At 45.9% G+C, this 19,856-nt stretch overlaps 1 protein-coding gene and 1 long non-coding RNA gene across 11 annotated transcripts; one reads left to right on the forward strand and one right to left on the reverse strand.

Moving 5' to 3' along the window:
- The first annotated feature begins 59 nt into the window (after positions 1-59).
- LOC111859377 (uncharacterized) lies at positions 60-18,992 on the forward strand. Of its 10 annotated transcripts, none has more exons than XR_011993739.1 (10): positions 60-184; positions 281-976; positions 1,137-1,309; positions 1,888-2,028; positions 3,060-3,226; positions 10,382-11,218; positions 11,452-12,532; positions 17,253-18,302; positions 18,418-18,477; positions 18,761-18,878. It is a non-coding gene; the product is annotated as an uncharacterized lncRNA (long non-coding RNA). The 10 variants fall into 10 exon arrangements; XR_011993733.1 differs by lacking the exon at positions 60-184 and having other exon boundaries at positions 367-498; positions 797-976; XR_011993741.1 differs by lacking the exon at positions 60-184 and having other exon boundaries at positions 367-498; positions 797-837.
- On the reverse strand, positions 648-19,188 carry fkbp16 (FKBP prolyl isomerase 16). Its single transcript, XM_023841975.2, has 8 exons — positions 18,744-19,188; positions 18,111-18,280; positions 17,295-17,383; positions 5,381-5,598; positions 3,874-4,055; positions 3,114-3,191; positions 1,023-1,160; positions 648-936 (listed from the first exon to the last, which is right to left on the reverse strand). The coding sequence occupies exons 1-8, from the start codon at positions 19,186-19,188 to the stop codon at positions 850-852; spliced, it is 1,407 nt and encodes a 468-aa protein (XP_023697743.1). The 3' UTR covers positions 648-849.
- Between the last annotated feature and the right edge of the window lie 668 nt (positions 19,189-19,856).

The raw sequence follows: 19,856 nt of genomic DNA on the forward strand, positions 1-19,856 counted from the left end.
AGTATTATAGGCTCCCCCGCGGACCGAATCAGCTTCACCTCAACTTCCTACGACAAATTGCATGCGTCAGAAAAATAATTTCACGTGAGAAGTCCAGAGTGCAATTGAACCTGCGGGACAATGCTTTAAGGAACGGGTGGCAACCCTAGCCTGCTTTGCAGTCACTCTGACAGGATTCTTGCCTGTTTGTCCAAGTATTTTTTCTCAAATTTCTCTGCTTTTTTCACACAGTCCAAAGACATGCAGTTTAAGTGAATTAGTGTTCCTAAATTGTCCACAGAGTGTGAGCTTTATCCAGAACCACCTCCAAAGGTAAGCTGAGATAGGCTGCTCACGGAGACCCCGGTTGGATAGGCTGCTCGCTCATGGAGAACCCAGTGGAATAGGCTCCTCGTTCACGGAGAACCCGCTGGGATAGGCTGCTCGCTCATGGAGAACCCGCTGAGAAATAGGCTGCACTCTCACGGTGACCCCGCTGGGATAGGCTGCACTCTCACGGTGAGCCTGCACTCCCTGAATGGTGATGTGAGTGTTCTATTATTACACAATTAGCACTGCTAACACATGGGCAGGTAACACCTGAGGATTGATAAATGACAGCTTATCCTTTGAAACAAACTGACAAAAACAAGAGAAATGCACAAAGGTCTGGACAGATCTAGTGTATTAAGTAATAGTCAGTGTCAGACTTCTTTAAAACAGAGCGTGCCCATGGATTCTTTAGTCAGACAAGGTTGTTCAGGCTCTCCTCCTGTAAGAAAGTATAGGTGTGCACGTTCTACTTTCCCTTCTCCAGGACACATTTGCTTTGAGCTTCGTCCTGCTCCTGATCAGGAGGTGAGCTGTGAGTTAATTCCTCGTGGTCAGTATCACTGATGTCAGCAAACTTCCGAAGGCTACTGCCAGGGCACCAAAGAGGAACTTCCAAGGAATTTCCTGAAAACAAAGAAAAATGGAATTTTAAAAACTGGTTGAGGTGAATCTGGATTTTCCCTTCCCCAGAAGTGTGTCTGCATGCTTACTGAAGCATCCTTCTCTGACGATTTTGAAAACGGTACAATGTTTTCCCTGAAGACCTGCGCGGGTTTCCGCTTCCACGTTTGAGTTTCGTTCTGTCTGGCCTGTCTCTTCACCAGCTTCGACAGCTCCACGTGGATGGCCTAGAGAAAATCACACTCTCTACAGACCTGAATAATATTCTCAAGGACCATACATTATTAACCAGCAACAGGGTTGTAAAGGAAAACTGGGAAAACTTCAGAACACAAATTAATGACATTTTCCATTTCACCAGCAGGAGGCAGCAAAAGTAAGTAAACTCATGATTTCTTATCAACATAGTAACCATAGTAACTTCCACTTGCTGATCACAGAATAAATAGCACAGCAAACTGTGTGTGTATTTTGAGATATCATGGACCACATTTTGATCACGCAGATGTACGGAGGGTGAATGTTTTGCAATGCTGCACTTTTGTTAAAATAGATTAATGCATATAGTGCATTTTGTTTTTAACTGAAATTACACAGTCATGTGAAATGAAAGTTCCCTGTCATTTTTCCTATTAAGTCTCTGTTTATATTTTAATCAGTGTGTTTAAACTAATCACAAATATTTAACAGAGTCGTTAAATGGTGATCATTGGGTGGATTGTGTGTTTTGAAGGAAAAAAAATCACGGGGGGAAACATCGTTAAATATGTTTCTGAATCTGCTCATAATTCACACGCATCAGCTTTCACTTGGTCACTGATCAGAGTTATTGTAATTTATATTGTATATTTATTCAAACAGACACAATTTTCAAAAGAATAGAAAAAAACAGTTTGAGTCACACACAGTTGTTTCTGGAATCTGAAATATTTCTCTTATTTTTCATGTTCGCAGATATCAATATATGTCCCCACTCAGCTGAGACCAAAACAGTTACCAGCTGAGAAAGGTCAGCAGAGAATTGCAGCAGCGACGGCTGTCCGTTTGGGGTGGCACCTTTAACTCTCCTCCTGGAGTCCTACCCAAGCAACCAAGGTGTGTTTTGATGGGGTTCTGATTTTCTGTATCATCTTTCCTGTGAAGATACAGTTTCCTGGGGCCGTTTGTAACATGAAACATTAATAGACCAAACTGCTTATTTAAATATTTTGTTCCGCTGAATCTTGGACATAGGGAAATGACATTGTAAGAAAATATCATATTTGAATATTTCAGAGCTACCAGACCAGTCATTCTGCTTTTTAAAATGTATTTGCATGTCTATGGCAGTATGTTAAATTGGTGTCTCTGTCTATATAAAACATTTTTAGAAAGATTATTTATGCTAGATGGCCAAAATCATGGAGGAAGTAATTGAAATACATTAGGATGCAAAACAGCTCTTCTTGTATCTGCTAGAGGTCAGGTTCTGAAACAGACATAAGCCATGTCGTGACAGGTAACCTCTTAGGAGCCTGGGGCTGTACCGACCCCAAAGGCCATTTCAAAGCACGTTCACACCTGAGGGGCAGCCTTCCAGGTGGCAGAGGAGAAGGCCTTCCTCAGCACATGGAGCACAGCGTGGATGTTTTCACTTTGTTTAAATGGGTCTGGCTTACTGCCAGGTTCGAGACTACCGACAAGGCAGGCATAGACCAAAGAACATCTGCCACAGACCAGAAAAAAATCACAAATAATCACAAAAAAGGACAGAACAAATTTAGAGAGTCTGGGGTTTGGGTGCAGAGTGCAGCAGGAGAGGCTGTTGCTGTTTGTTTAAGCTTATAAATGTCACCGAAACAATGGCTTAATGGTAAGACTGTTCTTCCATTACAAAGCACTGTTAGCATAGGTTGGTATCAAAAGGATCTATGTTTTTGGTATTCATTCTTTGGGGGAGGGGGGTGCACCAGCTGAGCAGAGTAACTCATGAGAGTCTTCCTGTCAGAACATGTCTTGCCATCCATTGGTCGGAGGTACAGCAAGGGTGCTGACTGAGAGTATAAACACATTGTAAATCTCGCAGTGCATTTTCACCAGCAGATGGGGACACTAGGGCGTTGATGATGTCATCTGCTTGGCTACAGGGCCTTGAGAGCAGGGACGGGGGAGGATGTTTGGGAGATGCTCAGAAGACACACCTTGGTGGAAGGCTCCAGCTTCAGGGCCTTTTTCAGCGTTTCCAGAGCCTCGCCGAGCTCCCCTTTGTCCGACAGCAGCTGTGGACAGAGGGCAGTGTCACTCGCCACCAGAGGTGAAAAGTTCAGGTCCAGAAAGGACATATCCAGACCAAAATTTTGTTTCAATCAACTAGTTGCGTGAATGTGACTCTTTATGCTCAACTGGTTGGTTAAAAAAAGTTTAGTCTGGGTCTGTACTTCTTCTACCTCTGCTCACCATGCGTGTGGGAGTTTTACTTTCAGAAAAATGTTCTGTGGGCAGAAGGAACCCTTATTGTTTCAGAAGGAACAATGATTGGTTATCTCTCTGAAGCAATCAGATTGTAGAGGAGGTAGGTCCAAACAACTAGAAGGAGGCAGGACCAAGACATCTGATTGGTTGGTCCCGCCTCCTCTAGTTGCTTAGATCCATCTCCTCTCCAGTCTGATTAGTTATTTCCCTGAACCAATCATTTTTCCATCTGCCGTCAGAACATTTTTGTGTAAGTACAACACCCATGAGCACTTGCCACAGGCCAACTTTCCAAATTTCAAGGCCACATACCTCCAAAAGTTCCCCAGTAATGAGCAAGCTGCTAACATGTAAAGGTGAAACCTTAACGCCCAAAAATGCCAACCTGGCGCAAGCAAAGTGTGAGCGGTCCCACCCAGCCCCATCATTCCAGGTTTGTGTCGCTCAGGCATGTCCTATGTTGGACAGGATTTGACTTTGGCTCCTTACCTTTCCCATCCTGAAGAGGGCCTTGACATTGAGGGGGTCCAGGGCCAGTACATCCCTACTGGTGCTCAGAGCCTCATCAAACTGCTCCATCTTCAGCTGCGCTGTGGCCAAGTTATTGAGACACTTGATGTGGTATCCCCGTACCTCCTCCTCCATCTCCGTCTCCAGTGCACTGTCCCAGTCTGCAAGGGGGATACAGGAGAAGGTCCTGCACATATGGAGGACATGAAGCTTTAAATGATGCTGGGAGTTTGGGGGGATTGGCCAGGACGCTGGGGGATGGACATCACGCTTCCTTACCCACAACGGAGGTGATCCTGGTGGCTGTAGAACTTTCTTCCACTTTTTTCACCCGTATAAAAACACTGTCCCTATATATGATGTCTTATTCACCGCCAAGGAGACGACATCCATCAGAGAAAGGAGGAACTCACAGAATTTTGACAGCCACTTGCTTTGGCAATGAAAACAGCCAGTATGGTTACCAGAGAGGTGGGACTTTCTGTGGAAATTAAGCCTCTGGCCAACTGTCAGGAAGTAGCCTGTAGCTAAACTGTCGCTTTTAAGGTATAAAGGACTGTCTTCAGCTTCCATAAGTCAATAAGGGTGCGTGGAAATCTGAGGTACAAGTCTCATTGCACTGTAACGTTGCTGGGAACTAAGACCCAATTTGCATGCTGCCTGGGTTCATGGGCCGTATCTGAGGATTATGGGCTGCTGGTGTGTGGGATCTCTGATGTCTCTGGAGGCTGGTGAGGGGGATCCTATATCCTGCCTTTAAAAAATTACAAGCTTTCATCCTAAGCTTTTTCCCACCATTTCTGTTCTCCTGTGTGAGACAGATGACGACAGTTGAATATATAGTTAGGCTGGTGAATTTTGGGAAATCCTTTGGAGGGCAGCACTGCTTCTGGACCGGGAGGTTCTCCTGTGGGTATCATTATGATTTTTACTTGCTGATTTCAGCCCCTTATACATCTGGAAATATGCACTGCGATGGTTTCCCTCTTGAAGGTTTGCAGATCTCTGTTGGCCCGCAGCATCTTCCTTGGGGAGGGTCACACGCCCAAGTACTCTGTGTGTTAGCTCATGTGCTCCTAAGCCCTGACAATGCTGTTTAGTCCCTGGAGTCAACCTTCACTGCACTCATTTCTGGTGGCTCTCGGGTGCTTTATTCTGCATTTAAAGCAGTTTGTGAGGTCAGGGGACTTCATATCCTGAGATATATCACTGCCACATGTTTACAGCAGTAGCTGTGCATATACATGGGTTGTTTCATGGGCAGGTCATTGAATTTAATGAAGATTTGTATGGATTATTACTATAAGGCTCAGCTCAGATATTTTCTTTGTACACTAGATGAGGTGACATTTAGGAAAGTCAAAAGGGTCATTACAGCCACCATTCTGGGAAACGAGACTGTGTATTTTTTTCAGATTTGTTCTCATACCAACCCACAGTACAAATGACAGCATATGGCCGCATATGGCCTAATGCTGAGGTTTACCTCTGGATGTTGTGGTCAGGACATCCAGGGCCATGTAGTAGACTCTAGCAGCCATGCTGTAGTCCTCCCTCTGAAAGCAGAAGTTGCCTCTCTCCCGTTTCTGGTTGCCAATCCGTATGCGGTCCGGGATCGAGAGAGTCAGGGGGTCTGGTTTGTCCCTGAAACCCAGGAGTTGGACCTCATAGAGCAGAGAGGCCCAGGCTGGAACATCAGGGTCTCTGCAGAGACAGTCATGATGTTTCTACTGAAACAAACTGAAGACATCAGTCCCTGCTTCATCAACATTGTGCTCCACAAGTGTCTCGGGGAAGTTGGACTTCACAAAGGAGCTAAATCTCACATCACTGACACTGCAAAAGGTGTTTAAGTAAACTTCCCTACGGAGAACATACAAACTCCACCCACTCTGAATGCAGGTAGGATTCATACCCCCTGAAACTCACTGAGCCAACCTAAACAAATTCCCAGATATAAATATACAATTTCAACTGGTTTAACTCTAACAGACATGCACAGGATTACTAATGTTGACTAAGGTGGAGAAAAAGTGATGTCAGCTCACTAAACTAAACATAGAGAATGATCATTTCCTAATGCCAGCCTGCTGAGACCATTACCAGTTGTCCTCGTTGTTAGTAGTGCCATGTGGTGCTGTTTCTGGTGACAGATGATTTCAAAGGACCTTCTGCTGTTCGATATAAGGGCTTTTTTTTTCCTGAGGAAACTCAGGAATGACCCGAGTTCTGTTTATGAAAATTCTCCAGAATGCTTGCCAGATGCCTGTAAATGAGAGCAGCCTCACGCTTAACAGAGTCTGCTGTACATTGTGGTCACTTTATTGGGGTGGGAGCCTCAGCAGACGGCCCAGCCCGTCTGGGACCGTGCCGTTTCCACTTTCGCCACAGATGCTTTCAATCCTGGCTGAGCATGGTCCCCACCACCTGCCAGAAGAATTCGGCAAACAGCCGCTTTGCTGGACTAGTGAGGGTGACAACTTGACTGTCGTGTAGGAACTGTCCCCCCTTCTCATGTGACACCCTGTTCCTGATGATGGAGAACATCGATTCAATGGGATATTGTCCAGGGACTGATGCTGTGATACCGGCTCATGTCTATGCTGTTATTGTGGGATTTTCATAGTGCCTTCACACCATATACGCTTAAAATGTCCCTCTACAACCCATTATATACTCCCACTATATATTTTCATATGGATATACTTATTTACTCATTTGACACTATCACCTGTCACTTTACTACTAAATGTTCACTATTAATGGTTATTTATGATCATTGTTTATTGTTTAATGTTTAGTCTCTTTATATTTGTGTTTTCTGTTACCGCAGTCTTGGAGTTAGACAAACATTTCGCTGCACATTGTACTGTATTCCTTAGTATATGACAACTAAATCTTTGATTTGATTTGTACGGAAGAACTTGGTACCTCCAGACCTTGTATCTCATCATGCTTTGAGGTCTTTCTTTTCTGGGGTCTGTGATCTCTCATTTCCACCAATCACTAGTGATTTTTCCTGTTGACCCCCACAAGTTAACATATCTAGGTAGTGCAGAGAGCTGAGCTGCAGCACAGCTGAAAAACGCTGATTTATGCAGTGACAGCCTCTGCTCAGTCTGGCCTCATACACGATGCACGGTTTACGAGGCCCATTACATTCTAGCCACTCTGTCATCCAGACAGCACCTTGGCCCCTGTGTTCGGTGATTTATAGTTTCTATTGACTTCAGCCCATGTGGGCATAATCTTACTTTGCTGATGATTTGTGTGCCTCGCTGTTAAACAGGGCAGACACACTCCATAAAGGACAGACACAATCTATAAAACGTATTATTCAATGCTGGGTCACGCTCAACCTGCTTAAGCAGGAATCCTTAGTCTGCATTAATGACAGGTGGAAGTAAACAGATTCATAGAGCTTTTGGAAACGGATGCCTAAGAAAGAGATGATAATACAGCAAAATCCTATCATAAAAGCTTATCTTCAAATGTTGAACACAAGCTAATTGCGGCACTTAATCCCTAATCAACTTTGACATAGGGCTTCAAAAACAATGTGGTCAAATAATCAACAACCAACGAGGAGAACATCTCAAGCTTCAGAAGGATACTTTATTGATCCCTGCGGGGAAAGTCTCTTTTTGCCATCTCCGTCCTACCCTCTTTAACAAAATCTCTACTCTCCTCATCAGGTATACCCCAGTCTCCCATGTGAAACCTGAGATTTAAAAAAAAAGTAGTTTTATTGTAAGGAGTCATTGTCAGAATAGCCAAACAAACCTGTAGCTCAGCTTACTAGGCACCAGATATCTCATTTGCTGCAATCGGGCACGGCACCTGGGTTAAGAGGGGCGTATGAAGCTGGTGGGCCCCCGCAGATTTTAATTAAGCGTAAAGGGTGAGCAGGAGAAAGGGCTCCGTTAAATACGAGACGGGTTTATATGATCCCTACCAGCTGCAGTGGATTACAGGCCCACGCCTGCACCTACTGCCCTCATTGCTGTGGCCGCTTTCTTATGAATCTGCAGACCAGCGTTTTGCTCTTTAACTCCACTGACCGTCTGGCCAGGGTTCAATCTCTGCACCCGCCGGACACGAATAGCCGATACACAGCTCTTTTTATTAATTCCCGGATTTGATATATAAATCTAAGATCCCAAATATAGTTTTATGGCAGAAATATCAAAACAACTTCATTGGAATATTTCCCATTAAGAACCAACTGGCACGGGCCTGTGATCCACACTTATGTGGTTTGGGCTGTGTAAGCAGTCTGTGACGATGTAACTGAGCTCTGTTAAGCTGGGGTTGGGTGACACTCATTGAAAGACCAATCAGGAAACTGGGAATGGAGAATGGTGGAAAAGGGGATGCAGGAAAGCCAGAGAAAACTGAAGAAGACAGACGAGCTCCTCGAGCGCAGAGCCAGGGCATAAACCCAGGATCCCTGGGGCTGGAAGCAGCACCACCTGTATAAACGTGCATCACCTGAATTCCCCGCATATTAATAGGCAATCACTCTTCTTCTTAGTCAGTACACAGTGGGTCCGTCATCAAGTCGATGCAAGGTAATACAGCAGAGGAAATGAGCGGTCACACTTCAGTGCCTGGTGAATTTCTGCTGCTCGGCTCATTGAGGTGTTCCGTACGGCCCATGAATGCTTCCTGACAGCACATATACAGCGTAAGCGTGTTTAGACAACGTGCTGCAGGCCTTCTGGTACACTCTGCTGGGCTCTTCACACACCAAGCCTTTGTGTTTAGTAAAGAGCACAGAAACAGCTTAAATCTTCGCATTATCAAGTGTATGTGTGTGTGTTGGGGGGGGGGGGGGGGGGGTAGTCTTCTGTTGTCTTTCATTAGTCCCAGATTCTTGTGTTGATGCCAATCTCAAGACCTGTTGCTTTGATTCCCAGTCTGATTGACTGGGTTGGTACTGGGCCAGTGTTTGTGTGATTTGGGCCCCTGGTCCTGCCACCACCTCCCTGATTCCCAGTACCACATAGTTCTTTATGCGTCTGGCCCACAAAAACAGTTTTTATGTGTATTCCTAGCTTGATATATTTCCAGAGCATTCCGGGTGAAGTACCAGGCTCAGAGGTACCACCGCTGGGTCCCATCCTGGGAGTTAAGCCTGACGTCTTCGACTTATTATGGCTTATTATGGCTTATCAAGCTCTCCAGTACCTGCTGCCTTATATTTTGTGTTGTGTTTTTAAGGAAAGAAGTGCACTGAAAATTTGGGATGATCTAGAGGCTATAACGTAGCATGTCTCAGGGTCTGTCTGGTCTTGTAGTTTATTCGCGGAGCCGCGGGCCAAAGCATGTGTGGTACATATATAGTCACATTTTCTTTGCCTATTAGTGGCTGAAGAAGAGTAGAAATGAATCCCTCTGTCAGAAGATTCTATTTTACAGCTTCATTACAAAAACGTCTCTTCAGCCAATTAACAGAGTCTCAGCATTGTGGGTCTCCGATGAGTCATGGTCTATGTCCGGCTGAGAGGAGTAGACCTCTTCACTGAAGACCTGTTTAAGCTGGGATAACAATATGATGCTTATCTTTGAGTGAAAATGATCCCGCCTTCCAGAGAGCCAGGTGTCTCGCCCACGAAACGCACGTGAGACTTTGACCCACCGGCTAATCCAACGCTCATCTATCTCCACATCCCTCATCCACTCTCGGCTCATGAAAGAACCTGGATTTGCAAGAAAGAATTCAGCTACTGAAGCAGGCAGTGAATCACAGGAGAACGCCCCCCCCCCCCCCCTGCCCCACACGTTCAGCCCTCTGGGGGTCTCGTACACTGCTCTGCTGAGGAGATGAATCATTTCACCATCTGCACAGGTAGCTGCTCGCGGTTCCATCACCCCTGATGAGAAGAAGGCTAACACAAGTTGACATGAGCTAAGACGAGTTAACACCAAACATCCTGCAGGAGGCCCTACCTTTACACGTTTACAAATGTTTAGTTCCCTTGTCAGCCTGGTTAACAAAAGGTGTAAAACCAATAGAGCCAGGGAATATTTGAACATTAAATGTGTGACCAAATGAGCATCAGTGTCAGAGTTGTTTACAAGAAGCTGAACCAGCTTGTAATTTCTTCACTTATGTGTAATTTATCACATTATCTCATTACTCAGCAGTATCATTTTTATATATTTTATTGCTGCTTATTTTCAGCAGGCTACTGATCATGCGTTTCAGTCCTCAACCACTGCGCCACCTTCTGGGATACCCTTACGCAGAAGCAGTGCTTTAGTGTGCTTTCTGAGATGCCAAATGGGGTAACGACAGCCTAATAGAAGGGTACTGCAGTATGAATCACCGAGCTGGATGACGGACCCCAGGACTTCGGCATCAGCGACTCGGATAGGACACATTGTTTGATGACCGCATTAGTACCTGAGCTGTGATATAATATCTCTCGCTTTCTGTCTCACGGACACTCCCAACCTGGCATATTTGTTTTCTTCGTTCCAGGCAGGTGATGCACTCCGGCACTTTCAATATTCACAGCCCATTGAACAATGACAAGGAAGCCCACAGGAAGTGGTTTCTCCGCAGGCTGACGGAGTCACAGCGGAAATTTCAGGTGTCGTCCTGAATGGGCCGCTTCATGGACGAAGAGTGGAGGGATCTGTTTCTCCAAAGCCTGCAGTTTACAGTAGAATGCTGCTTCACAAAGCGGGCTCTATCCAATACGGCCAAAAACAGCCCCCGCCCCCATGTGAGCACACAGCGCGCAGGTGTTTGTTGTTACGAGCAAAGCACCTGGGAAGGCCTCCGGCTGCCTGTGGGGATTTCAGTAAAACCGTGGGCACCATTTATGGAGCTCTCCAGGAGGGGGGGGCTGTACCGAAAACTGGCAGGTGGAGTCCCACACCAAAGATACTTGTGTACCCAGGATTTAAGGATGGGTGGGGCCCTGCTGGGAGGAGCTGGGGAGGTTCTTTACTCTCACCGTGTTCACTGTAGGTTGACAATATTGCTCCTGCCCCAAAAGAGAAGGGGAAGTGGCTGGATTTGAAAAACGGACTTGTGTAAACATGTTCAGTCTGGCAGAATTTGGAGGAGGCCTTGTTGACAGTTCTGTTCCATTGTGTCCTGTCTTTCCTCAAAGTCGTGTTGAAAGGTCCGCCGTCAGCTGTCACTGGAGCAGATGGGCTGCTTCCCCAGGCAGGGAGAGCGGAGATATTAGACTCCCAGAATAACAAAGGCAGCCCACCTTCAGCGGTTCCCAGAGGTGAAAGGGCACGGGGAGGTCACCCCAGTGTCAGTCACGTTAGGTCACCTGTGGCCATCACCAGGTATCTCCAGGTAGATTGGTCAGTAGTTAGTTATGCTATCTGACTACCATCATCTGTTACCCGTAAATATACTCATGGTATCTGTCCAGACTATAGTCATTTGATTTGGAGATGTTTTGAGAGTAAAATGAATATGAATATCCTTCATGAAAATTTATATATTTTATATATTTTATCCGGATGTCTGATCTGGGAGGATGAACAGATGCCTTTTCTTCTCTGTTTTGTGCTCTTGGGAGACAGACTCGGCCTGCTACGACCCGGCCGTCCCGCGAAAAACAAGCGTCGCCTTAACATCATGCTTCCAGCTGCGTCGTTTGGACTAACACAATTAAAAGATGAGTCTGTCCAGAGCATGTACCCCCCCCCCCCCCCGACCCCGTGGTTGCCATGGCAACCAGCAAGTAGCACGTCTGCAAAAAAAAAAAAACACGCCCAGCATTTGGGCTTCAGTACGAAAAGATGATGGATTTCCATGAAAATCCAATTAAGTAAATTATGCCACGTGACATTTAGGAACTTCTCAGGTTTTGCGTGTGTGAAACCTTTTTATTGGGATTTTTTATTTTTATTATTAGTGATATATATTTATATATCTATATTAATAGTTATTCTTTCTATCAGTATTACCACCACAGCTTTGGCCCCATGGTTGAAATTACGGCCAGCTTAATAAATGACATCTTTTGTTTACTTACTGGTGTGGACAGTGGATCAGGTAATGCCTTTACATCAGGTTATTATTGTCGTTATCAGACGTATTTATTGCGTCTTTACACGGTTCACTGTGCAGCTTATTTGCTTTTTTCACCAGTTATTAAACAAGAAGGTAGCAGGTATTTCCACTACACTGGTTCCTTTGGGGGTGGGGGGGGGTGGGATTCTGCCAGTCCAGGCACAGTTGGCCATTTTCACAAACTGCCTGTTTGCCCCGGGCCACGCGGTGCGGGTACGAGCCCCAGCATGCACTGCATCGCTCCGATCTGATTACAAGGCAGGCCGGATATTCCAGAGCCTCGCAGTGCCGTGCTCTAACCACGGATCTGAGCAACAAAGGCTTCCTGTGTAGATTACATCCAGGCCGACAGTGGTTCCAGCAGACCATTACAGCCTGCCAACCGAAGACGTCTCTGTGAGAAATAATTCACTGTACCCTGACTGTAAACCACGTTATGTGCCACAACAAGGACTCTGTATCTCGGCTTTACATCTCTGCAGTGCCTTGCGGCAGATGCCAAACACAAACATGACGCGATAAGAGGGATAAGGAGGAAGACATTCACTATGTAAATAAAAATGACACAACTCGGCGGGACAGCAAAAGGTGAGACATGATGGCAATCTCACTTGTAAAGCTAATTTTAGCCTGCATTAACGACATCAATGCCTGTCCATTATCTGTACGATGTCTGGAATCCCAAGCAGGACTTACAAACCTAAATTCAGATAAATGTTCTTAATGTAAGGATGTATGTCTATGCAAACGCCTCATTTGGATTGGGACGCGATGTGGTGGCATTTGACATCTTTCAACGTGCAAGGTCACCCTGAAGTTCCAGGGGACACGGAGGTTGACCGTCCCTGCAGATGGTGAAAATCCGAGTGACGAGGTGTCTGACCAGCCATGTGAGTTTAGATGCTCCATCTGGGGCTTCATGAAGAACATGGCTGAGGACCTCCTGTAGAGTCCCCCACCAACCCCTAGATAAATCATGTCTTGCATCCTGATCTCCCAGGAATCACATTTGACATGAACAGGCTAATGTGGTGAACATGCTCTGAGGGTCCGCGGTTGGTCTCGGTCCTCATTTAAAAAAAAAAACCGAGGAGCCCTCTTTGTAAACTGGGCCAACTTCAGCCCCCAGGGTGGGATCCTGTATTAAAGGGCAGAAGCAGCAGAGATGCAAAGACCACAAACACATCAGTGAGTGTGGAGGGGTGGGAGTAATTGCAGACAGGGCCTGGCACATATGTAACAAGGCTGATATATTGTTATATGTCATAGTTTCAGCTGAACTCTTTCAATTAGAAGATAAACATAGCTTTAAGGTCCTAAACTGCACACCAGTATAAACTCCCAAAGGATGACAGATGAGGTAAAACCAGTTTAAACTGCCTGGGGAGCACAGGAACCGGCTTTCAAAACTTTCACAAACATGACGACCAGCTGAAATGTTCTCTCCTTACTCATTAGACGTAAATCAACAGTGGGGATCTCTGGACCTCAGGGTCCCTTTGTTTCCCCGCGGCACGTCTCTGGGACGTGGTGTCCCCAGATGCACGGCCCCGCCTGACTCGCAGCCGCTCTCTTCTGCTAATTAAGGGCATGTCTTGAAGGTTGCCATAGTGGAGCCTCATGCATCTGGGTGATAATTATAGCGGCTGTATTAAGGTGAGTGTTTCTATTCTCTGAGATCATTACCGGCATGTATGACCTTCTTGGGCATCCGGAGACAAGATGCGTACAAATCCAACATCAGAATTGAAGCGACAGGAACCGCAGTCCTGGATTCGATGGGTCCGTCTTCTTTGTGCAGGTGGCTTAATCACAAAGAACCACAAAGCGAGAGTAAGACTGAGCCCCGGACTGTCTGTCGTAATCACATTATCATTCATAACAAGTAATGTGGTCTTTCTGACATGAGTCCAATTCAATTCCAGAAATAAAATCCAAGAAGAGCGACTCAGTAATATGAGAAAATAACTCCTGCATGTAGTTCTTATTGGAAAAACTGTTAATCATACACGCACATAATGGCTTCTTACAGCAGGCCGCCTGAACACCTCATAAGTCTGATGGCACGATATGGCCCCACTGTCTACTTCCACTAAGCTCCCAGCCTGTGATGCAGGCCAAAGATAAAAGAAAACACCTGAAGTCAGGCCTCCTCGATGCCCTTTTTGGGTTAAGTGATGCTTCCTGCCTCTGATGTGCACCTCAGGGTTCAGTCAGACTCTCATTGTGTTTCAGTTAGAAGAACAGGTGAACCGGGGCTAGGCGGGCAGGCATTTGGGTAGAGATGCAAAATTCAGGTCCGGAAAGTGAGAATCCAGACCAAGATTTTGTTTCAACCAACCAGTTGACTATAAAGAGTCACGTCACAGAGTACTCAGCTGGTTGGGTGTCAGAGAATAGCAACACTCATCCTCAAAAAATGAATCATTTCTGATTATAACCATGGAGGGAAACTTATGGAGGGACCACAACCCCCACCCCCACTGAGTTCACAAAATTCAATAAGAGGGAGCTGGGGGCATGTCCGGCCCACTGGGAAGGTAGATAGACGCAGAGGGAGCTATATTACATAGCGAAGACCTCTCTTTTCTACCACCGTTATTATTACCGAGTATTAATATTCTAGCTGCCATTTTCACAAAAACATATGGCTACAAGGTTGAAAACAGCACTATGACTTTGTACTCGACAGGCAGTTATGGAAGATGGATGACTGTTGAGTGGAAAAGTGGCCCAATGCTTCGGAATCAGCCCTTGGGGTCTGTCTCGCTTGTGACAGAACATTGGTTCTCATTTAAATGGGCTGCTCACAGGAAACACAGGGCCGTTGATCTGGCCCTGCATCTGGGCGCTGGCCATAGAGACAGGCGACACGCCTGGGCATGGGGGCCCCTGGTGGTCCTGGCAAACAAAGACCTTTTAGCTAGGTATGGTCAAACAAAAGTCTTTGAGCTGTTAATCGGGGAGGTGCAGCATACTTTTTTTCTGAAGGCATCCTACTAAAATCTCCATGTCTGTAATCTAAGGCCCATGTAAGCACTTACTGCTTTAGCCCAGACCATTAACCCAAATGGCAAAGCATTCAAATGGAAACACAGCATAGTGCGTCACCAGCACAGGGTCCCGGGCACATTGGTCAGCCACCATTACCTTCTTGCATTATAATGGTGGAGTTCTGGGTTTTTTTTTTTGGGGGGGGAGGGTATTTCACAGCTGATTCTGCTTGTTCACCTTCTTCTTCTGAATGCCATAACATTCATGTTTTTTTCCGGGTTTTCCCATCGACGTGCCTCCTGTAAACCTCCCCCCGGCTGAAGGAAGCATCCACGGCATGTCCCGAGATAGTAGCTGAACCGGCCTAGAAAACCAGGTTGGCATCGTGCCAAAGCAAACACGTGCCATTCATGCGCATCGGGGAACTTTCCAGAAAGGCTGAAGAAGAAAGAGATGTTGCACACCAATGTGTCAGCTAGCTGTCGGGTTCAAGACGGAGGGCATTTGTAGCGTGTGGCCTTGAGGAGGACGACAAGCTGTCCCGCCACGCTATTCATCATTACTCATTTGAACAGGATTTATACGAGCTTGCGCCATGACATCACCGACAACAGATCAATACTCTTAATTGATCAGCCTCTTGAGAGGGTGGCTCAGATCTTCAGCCTGCTTGAGCCCCAGCATCGACAGAATAGTCACACAGCCATGGGCCCATAAGCACGGCCTTTACCCCTCAAATGCTTCAGAGGTGCTGCACCCCTGACCCTGCACTGTGACCCCCAAGCTTGCTTTCAGCACTATATGTGTCTGTGTCTCTCATGAGGCGCATTCACATCGCTGGAACTTTTTTTCTGGAACCAGAACCATTTTTCTGGAACCAGGAACTTTTGTTGCATTCACACCACAGGAACTTGGCCCAATTGTAGTTCCAAAATCCTTTTTTAGTACCTACTCCAGACTAGGTACTTTTCGTTTGAACATGAATTACTGGGGAGGTGCGTTGATCGATTGCTTGCTGATTGGTTGATCACAAGCACCAGCGTTAAGCGGAAGTGCAGGAAAAGCGATATAGCAGCGGCAAAAATTTAGTATTTTGAATTATTTTTGCACCCTAATTACATTTAAGTAATAAATTTATACATTTTTTGCTTCCCTTTATTTCTGCATGGGAAAATTAATTTAAAAATCGGTGCTGGCTAAACTTGCCAGTATTTATTAGCGGGATAACATTTCATCATTTTTTATTTTGTGGGAAACAAAAGATCGATCAGTTCGCCAGATTTTGTCTATTGGGTATTGTGATGATGATGATGATGATTGATTACATGTTGAATGTGGTTGCTTTATAAGAGGATTATACTGGATCTCTGACCCATTTACACAGCTGGGTGTTTTAATGTCCAGTGGCACATCAGCGGTTCCTCCCTGGCACCAGACCTGGCTCATCCATCTGCTGCCAGCTGCCCCTTATAGCCTTTTAAAAAGTGGCTCAGCGCGAGATTGTGGACCCCCCAGGGGAGAGGCTGTGTCTGATACGTGCGGATCACTCAGGCCTAATCAGCAGTGCGAAAAGTGCATTATGGGCCGCCTGCTTTGACTTGTGGAAGAGAGTGACGAGGTGCCCAGTGCTCACAGTGATGCCCAATCCAACTTGGCATACAGGGGCCAATCCACAAGGCAGAGACAGACAAACACGGCCCCTGTCAAACACACCCCGAGAGTCAAACACACCACAAGAGTCAAACACACCACGAGAGTCAAAGAGAGTCAAACACACCACGAGAGTCAAACACACCACGAGAGTCAAACACACCTCAGCACCAGAAGTACACACTGCAAGTAACCTACAGATAACATATCACGCTGTATTCCACTCAATGACCACATGCAGGGAAGCTGTAATCCTCTGAGAGATCCCGATGACACCCAGAGAACACAGTGGGGATTTCAGATGACATTAATGGGTAGCGATGCCCAATAACCATGGAGCTATTTCATTTCTAACCTAGTAATAACAGTTTAAGAAGTTGAATCTTATGTCCAAACAATGGTCAGTATAAGCCGTTATAATGCATTATGAAGGTATTTATAGTGCATTATAGATGAGAGCTTCATAGAGCATTCTTAATTCATAATTAACAAGACTATAGTGTTATGCGTTTTTATAAATAGTATCTATAATACTTTATAAATGCATTATAATGTATTATGAAGATATCTATAATGCATTATATATGAGTGCTTTAAGTCTTAACGAAAAACGTTTAATAATGTACAGTGAATACAGCAGGTGTATTTCATGCGTGTATTTCAGCCCTCTAACATCACCAATGGCCCCAGCCATCAGTCGCCATACCTTCCCTGACGTCCGTAAGCGTACTGGGAGTTGGTGAGTAGAAGCGAGATTTCCTCAGGATGCATTGACACGGCACATCGCTCCAAGGCCTGTGTCAAAGAGGGAGTTTGCTCATTCAGCACGGTGAGACCTGTGTAAATATCACAGGCTAATCGCTACCACTGATCTGTTTGAGAAAAGTCTCGGCGAATGACCTCAGTAACCCAAATGTTTCCGGTATTTTTAACTGTGGGAGGCTGAGTCACCCTGGTGTTTACATGACACTTCCCTTAAGTCTCCAAACGGGGGCGCTTTCTCCAGACATGACTGTACCGCCAATAAAGGCCTTTTAGACCCATGACGCTGCGGCGGGAAGCACGAGGGATTTCACACGCATGTCTAACTGCCAGTGAAGAGACCTGTCGTTTCCGCGAGTGAAGTGAAGAGTACAGGCCAGAAAGTGACAAAATGATGTGACTTTCCTGACCGGCTAATGAGGGGACATAGATATGTGACAAAGCACAGGCTCTGCGTGACTCCTCAGTCACCCACCTGAGACTGTTTACATGGCTTTTAAGGTTAGTACATTTACGGCACAGAGACTGCTGTCACAGTAGTCCAACACACTGTAATTAGACTTGCATTACCTACTGTAATTAACCTGTCATTACGTGCCATAATTAAACCAGCGATACACACTGTAATTGAGCCATCATTATATGCTGTAACTAAGCTACCATTACGTGCTGTAATTAAACTACCATTACATGCTGTAATTAAACTTTCCTGCACTATTGCTCCACTGTCTGCACTTGCACAGGTAGCTTCATGCCTCACCTGGTGGACGTCTCCTTCTCCAGTGACAAACACGAGTTTGGAGTCTTTCTCCACCACAGTCCTGTCCTCCAGGATCCCCTGCAGCTTGACGGTGACCTCCTGGCCCCAGACGGGCCGGGTCCACTGCTGAAGGCCTTGTTGTACAATCTTCTTCCTCAGTAGTCCGTCATCTGCAGACCAACATGTGTGGAGGTGGTTGGTTAATCCATTTGTTGTTGTAGCTTGCAGACATGCAAGGCGACTCAGGACGTAGTAGCCAACAACTGGCTCTCTTCAGGAAGTATGAAACAAACGTCTTGTATTGCAGCCCTTCCTGACCATGTCAACACCCAGAGTATGAGTGAAGCTGGATAATTTACTCCTTACTGTGAGTATTTCAGCATGTATTACTAACCTGTAGTAGCTAGATCCATTATATAAGCATGTGTAAAATGACAGTATTCCGTACTGTTAATTATTATCATTATTATTATTTTGTCAGTGACTTGCGGCTAATATTCTCTATGTACCTTTTAATGAGGGATAGATCTTAGCTGCATGACTGATCACTGCAAAGTACATTATGTCGTGTCAGATCCATCAGAGATGTAGATATCATTGTCTATGGTGCGTCTGGCTTGCTGAGTGATGTACCTGTGATGTCCACCCAGTCTTCTGCGGAGAATAACTCTTCAAAGATGGAGGTCGTCCATTCTTCAGGCTGCCAGTCTGGAAACAGGCTCTCTTCATTGTGTTCAGTCACCGCCAGTGGTATTTGAAAGCGGACTGTTTTCCCGCAGCCAGGCGCTTTCATCAGCCCCCGAATGTCCACGGCGTCTTCGATGCCGTCGGCCAGCAGGACGGCGGGCTCCTCCAGGGCCAGGCTAGCAGAGGTGCGGCCCTGGATGCTGTCCTCATCCAGGCTTCTGGCCCCATTGTCCTCCTCCCTCTGCCTCTGTCTGCTCCTTGGCTGGGAACTTGAAAAGAGATTAGGTACCATGGGTGTTCCCGGGATCCCCGCATCAGGACAGGCCTCAGTTGGCCCTCCCAGCCTGCCCAAGCTCTCCCCTGATTCTGCTGCCTGAAGTTCTTCCTGCATCTCCCGACTAACACCCAAAGTCCACCATCTGCAAGGGTTTCCAGAGGGATTCCAGAAGGGCAGACATCCAGGAGCTTCTCTGCAAAAAAATGATGAGTGTCCGTCCTCTGAAAGTAGTCGCCCTGCTGCTGAGATTGTTAGACACCAATCCTTATGGCTGCCAGCCTGCAGTAGTTTTCAAAATCATGCACTCAAAGTGGTATTAAACCGAGATGCTTCACCGACCAGGATGATCTAAATCTTTGCATGAACTAGCTGAGTTCTGCCAATATCCAATCGCTACAGGAGATCAACAGGACTCCTGTCCTGTAGTGCTTATCCTTATTATTGTATATCCCACAATAATTAAAAAAGATCAGAAGATGAAATATTCCTGTGAATGAGTTGCAGTTCTCTCCAGGGATGTTTCAGGCTTGTGTGACAATAATCTTCCAGATTAAAGGAGCAAAATCTAATCTGCCCGAACGCCTGTAAGCTTCTTAGTCACCCATCACGTGACAAGATAATGTATTTCTATAACTGCCATCAACCAATGAGCATTCAGGAGGAGTTACCCATAATTCCATTGGGTCCAGCAGCATAACAAACTCACTGGTTCTCACTCTTGGCAAAAGAAAGCAGAACTGAATCATTGACCTCGTGACAATTTAGGATTATTTATGCGAGAT

This window comes from Paramormyrops kingsleyae, chromosome 11 (assembly GCF_048594095.1).
Source record: "Paramormyrops kingsleyae isolate MSU_618 chromosome 11, PKINGS_0.4, whole genome shotgun sequence".
NCBI lineage: Eukaryota > Metazoa > Chordata > Actinopteri > Osteoglossiformes > Mormyridae > Paramormyrops > Paramormyrops kingsleyae.

Bases quoted from the DNA above. Each gene is read 5' to 3' on its own strand.
- fkbp16 (XM_023841975.2), bottom strand. From the start codon at position 19,188: ATGCAGGAAGAACTTCAGGCAGCAGAATCAGGGGAGAGCTTGGGCAGG. The intron at 5,599-17,294 runs GTATGGCGACTG...CTGTCTCTGCAG, and splicing joins GCTTACGGACGTCAGGGAAG to AGACCCTGATGTTCCAGCCT. The intron at 3,192-3,873 runs GTAAGGAGCCAA...CTCTGTCCACAG, and splicing joins CCCTCTTCAGGATGGGAAAG to CTGCTGTCGGACAAAGGGGA.